At 38.0% G+C, this 5,102-nt stretch overlaps 1 protein-coding gene across 1 annotated transcript; it reads left to right on the top strand.

The window, feature by feature from the left end:
• The first annotated feature begins 337 nt into the window (after positions 1-337).
• LOC117152529 (activity-regulated cytoskeleton associated protein 2-like) lies at positions 338-1,310 on the top strand. Its single transcript, XM_033324640.1, has one exon. The coding sequence runs from the start codon at positions 504-506 to the stop codon at positions 1,308-1,310; it is 807 nt and encodes a 268-aa protein (XP_033180531.1). The 5' UTR covers positions 338-503.
• The last annotated feature ends 3,792 nt before the right edge of the window (positions 1,311-5,102 follow it).

Here is a 5,102-nt window from a genome sequence, read left to right as displayed (position 1 = left end):
AACAAAACGTACAAATGAAAATAATGCTAATGTCCGAATATTTTCCTATTAATTGTCGTTAACGTACAAATCAAAGAACGTACTTGCACTAGTATCTAAGCGAATCGAACAGCCTACAGAAGGTTCAATTAGGATTCGTACAAATTTCTAATTGACCGATGAATTTTCAGGAAAAGGAAACGTATATAAAGGACGTTTCCTGCATAAGAAATTGAAGTGACCGTAGCAGTCAGTGAATAGCAACCGCTTTCAAATCGAGCAATTTCTATATAAAGAAAACAATCAGAAATTTCCTCGAGCTACGATCATGGATGTCGAGAAGCAAATGGAACAGGATTCTGCTTCGCAGGTATTTGCTAGTTTCGCGGAGCCATTTAAGAGTTTTGGCGAGGTATTTACAAAAATAAGTTGTTAGAAAATTACGAGTTTTCAAAAATGGAAACATATAATTACCAGAGAAATTCTTTTCTTAGGCAAATTTGGGCGTAGCCACGAACTGCGATATGCAAGAGGATCAGCTATCCCGTTTCATGACCAGAGCCATGACACTACAATCATCAGCAGCGCTAAAAGTCGGCAGTTTCGTAGGTTATACAGCACGGTTCAATGGAGATGCATATGACCTGGACAACTTCATCTTAAATATGACGCTGTACAAGGATATGGAGGGAATCAAAGATGAAACAGCTTTACAAGAATTACCTCTTTTACTGGTAGGAGAAGCCGCTATATGGTGGGCCAATATTAAAAAGGATGTTCGCATATGGTCCGAAGCTTTAAAACTATTACAACGAAGGTTCTCGATCAAAAGACCACCATACGAGGTATACCACCAAATATTCTCCGTAAAACAGGATGATCATATTCCAACAGAAATGTTCATTAAACAAAAACGAGCTCTTTTCGACGAACTTCATCGAACCCACTCCGAAGAAGTTCAGATCGATATGATCTATTCATTACTCAAATCGAAAATCCGGAAGAAAATACCAAGAGAATCGATAGTTACCTTCGATCAGCTGATCTGCGCAGCTCGTCGCGTGGAATATTCGGGATATAAAAAGAGACTGCGACGATTTGAGAGATTCAGCTTTAATTCATCAATACCCGTTGGGACATCAACAAAATTCTGCACACACTACAGAGAACCTAACGAATGTGGGAGAAGTCGCGAAGTGGACTGTTATAAATTCAAATATAAGCGACGTAGACGTGTCGACCGTCGCAGCGAATATATCCCGTCGACACCAAACACTTCCCGTACTCCGTTAGATGATTTTAAACCTCGCCTCATATCATTTATAGAATAATTTCCATAAGCATAAGCATCTCGGTAATATAGTCAGTTGTCGACCAGCGATCAAACAGTTATCAACCAGTTATCAACGAATTGTCGATGTAATTAACGATCATTCGGGACTCGCCGAGTCGAAACGATCTTTATTAGATTCTCAAAATCTGTCTACACGTTTCTCTGATCCGACTATGGAACACCTACCAGTGATACAATACCGCCTTAACGATACCGATGCCGAAGAACCATGGGAAAAATCGAAAACGATCCGCAACAAAGGTGGCTGTCTTTGAAAGACAACGGTGCTGTGATCCGGAGAGCAATTAGACGAGGAAAGGCGCAGGACGACGTAACTGCCACTGCGAGCTCTTGGCAAAGACGAGAAAGATGGGTATAAGGACCGAGGGAAATTAAATCTACTCGTTCCAGTACCCCATCTACCCTCATTACTGTGGAAAAGCGTAAAGATCCCGGTGAGACGAGAAGACATTGTTACAAGGAACGAGCAGCCAGGAAGTCCATGTTTCCTTTTTGAGAAGTTGCCTTTGGTCTGCACGTGTACCCGTGTCCCGAGTTACACGCAACGGACACTATCGTCACCTGCGACGTGAATCGTTTCGCCAAGAAGAAAGTTATCCCTTCGCAATTTTATTTCTTCGCGTGCGACGCTTCGGTAATTGTTAATCGGAAATTGAACCCAATTGTTACCAGTGGTCCACTGTCAGAGAATTCAAAAGTTATTAAGAACGTAAACAATGTTGGCAGCGAGAATGCTTCTAGCCTCGATGACCTCTAGACAGACTTGATCGATCGTCCGGTTTAATTACTCCGAATGTAAACCGGAATGGACTAGTTCGCACGAATTGTATTGAATTGACTATTGTATCGATCTGTTTAAATGTATCGACGAATACGATCATACTTTCAGAGTTAACGTAATTAATATAATTAACCTACTAATTAATCTGTTGCATGATCGAGACATTCACGAGACGAAGTTTGTAGATTTTTTAATTTTAGTGCGAAAGTACTTGATCTGTACCTTCATGCACCGTACTTGGAAATAATCTGATGTTCTGATTGTTTTAGCATTTATTTTTAGAGTTTGTAAATGAATTTGTAAATAAATTACTCGTTTAATAGAAGAATAAACAGTATGTAATTTTTTAGTATTCCTCAATCCCTTAGCTCTTAAGCTACTATGATCTAAAAAGAACTATGATCAAGATTATGATATATCGACATAATTCTATTTGGTTTACTCAATGACATATGGTCTAGATTTATCGGTAGAGCACTCGATGCAGGTCTAATATTATTATACACTCCGAATTAAACTTATAGCTGAAAAATTTGTTACGTTTATACTTGGTACACTGATATTACTGTAATACTCAGGGATTGTACTTCCAGAATCAGTGTAATCTGATGCATCCACGAAACAGAGCTATATTTCCTAGTAGATACATATTAAACGTATGTACATCTTTCCCACAAACGTGTAAGCGGATTAAAACAAGAAGAAGTACAGAATGTCAGATAAGACTCAAGCGCATGTGAAAGTCAAAGAGCATAAGATTAATCTGTCGCTGTATCTGATTCTCGTTAGCTTCTGTGACTTATCTGATAAAATGTAATCCAGCGTAATCGCGTCAATTGTAATTATTATCATACACGCGTATGCAAGTACGTCCATACAAATCCCATTCGTTTAAGAAAAAAGGCAAACGATACTTTGACGTAGCTTTCGAAATAATTCAAAATGCACAATTTTATAGAGAGTACTTCGCGGTATAAACGAAGAGATCCTATGAACAATCGAAACGAGAGAAAATAATTTTCAGATAAATGACATTCAAATCTGATCGAGTACGCGTAATACTTTTCGTAGCCGCTGTGCGTCGTTTATCATTTCGACTTCTCGACTCGAAATAAACCCAAAATACATATCTCAATCAGAGGGAAAAATGAAATGACAAATTAAACGACGATCATGGACGTTATCAACAACAGGTATCGTCTTGACGATTGCAACACTAATTTAATTTCGGACTCGACGCTACTAGTGTTGAAGGTGGCTTGACAATTCAGAACATCCTAGTGGTGATTAGGTTTATTTGCGGGTGACCGAGAGCTATGTCCGACATCCTGAAAATCAATGGGTTCTACAGTGAGTGCAACATGATCCGGACAAGAGCAAGGTACAGGAGAGAAACGGTTAGATAGGCACAAGATTGGCCTTGCTGAAACAATAGCTTTGCCTTGACGGACGGTTGGTTACTGGAGATAATTATAGATGCCGCAATGATTTGTATTAATGGGCTACGTGTGATACTTAGCGTACGAAGCAATTCATCACTCACGATGTAGAATACGTTGCTTCATTATGTACTACGATCTATTAGCCGTACTTAACTTTGTATTAAGAATATTTCCCACCATCATTGAACAAGATACTTAAAAATTCAATGTTATCGCCACGGAATAAAGCTTATTAAATATTACGCATAACACGATTCAAAGCTTCTTCCTATGAATTCACGAATATTTAAATATATACGGAAGGAGATCCTTTAGCTCGCGACGATGTTTTAAAAATGAAACGAGTCTTTCAATATTCTAATAAATATTCATTGAATTGTGTATTCATGTATACCGAAATAATTGATCTTTTCGCGTAATTTTTCAATTAATTTTAACTTTTCAAGTAAAAATGTATGCTATCGCAAACGACGAAATACTTTAGGTGATTATAAACACGAATTACATACGCGCATGTGTCTCTTAAGTAATAACAGCAACGGAATTTATTGCCAAACATAGCGTTATTATTCCAAAGTACCTACATATAGTTGTTGAACGTTAAACTGCAGTCTATGGTATTACGAGTAATGTACGATTTACATAGGTTGATGAAAGCATCACGTTACGTTTGTGCAACCACAATCAGTTAAGCCATGATGATAATGACGATAGCGATGGTTACGACAATAAAGTTCAAATTTAGCTGTCGCATAAAGCTATCATAAGCGTGTTGCTGTTTCGAAAGGGACCGGAATGACAATTAAACGAAAACGTCGGCAATTTATCAAAATCACGAGATCGAGAACCGAAAGAACTTTAAACTCGACGATCAAATCGAAATCAGAAAATTTTAAGATCACGTTCTCGCTGCAAACGACAAACGACGAATAAATTTTATCGATCGTCTAATTTGTGTCTGACTTTTGTTTAAGCTAACTGGCAAACGTTCGACAGAGTTTCGCTTTATTATAAAATAGAAATTAAAATGACAAATGGTTTTTTTCAAAGAATAACGCGAACAATATTTACACCGTGCGAGCATTACGTGATGCTCAAACTAATGGCGGACACCGCGCTATTTTTATTGTTAAATATAACGGTTATCCAAAGTCACTGCGAGTACGGTCAACCTGTGTGTAAACATCGGGCAAATTTGATGCTTTACCGATACGAGGCAGCGGTTGAAATCGTTATTCGAAATAAAATGAAAACGCTATACGCATTATCTGCGAACGCGGAAGGAATATGCGTCCGTTCGAAATCATTGCCCACGAATTTATTACTAAATGCGTTCAATTTTTCTCCGCGATCCCACTAATTATTCGACGAAGATGCTTATCAATTACGAGCACGTTTGCGATTTATTCGGTGTTCAGCATCGCCTATCCAAAACACCTATGGATTTTTTAATTATGGAAATAGTTCACAGCTATTATAATAACAATAGTTCACAACAACAACAACAAAACGGAAAGTTTCGTCAGTGTTGGAGTAGTATACGTAT

This window comes from Bombus impatiens, unplaced genomic scaffold (genome assembly GCF_000188095.3).
Source record: "Bombus impatiens unplaced genomic scaffold, BIMP_2.2 scf_5556, whole genome shotgun sequence".
Classification (NCBI taxonomy): Eukaryota; Metazoa; Arthropoda; class Insecta; order Hymenoptera; family Apidae; genus Bombus; species Bombus impatiens.
This window is presented reverse-complemented; position numbering and strand designations above follow the sequence as displayed.

Coding starts and splice junctions, on each gene's coding strand:
- LOC117152529 (XM_033324640.1), top strand. CDS start 504: ATGCAAGAGGATCAGCTATCCCGTTTCATGACCAGAGCCATGACACTA.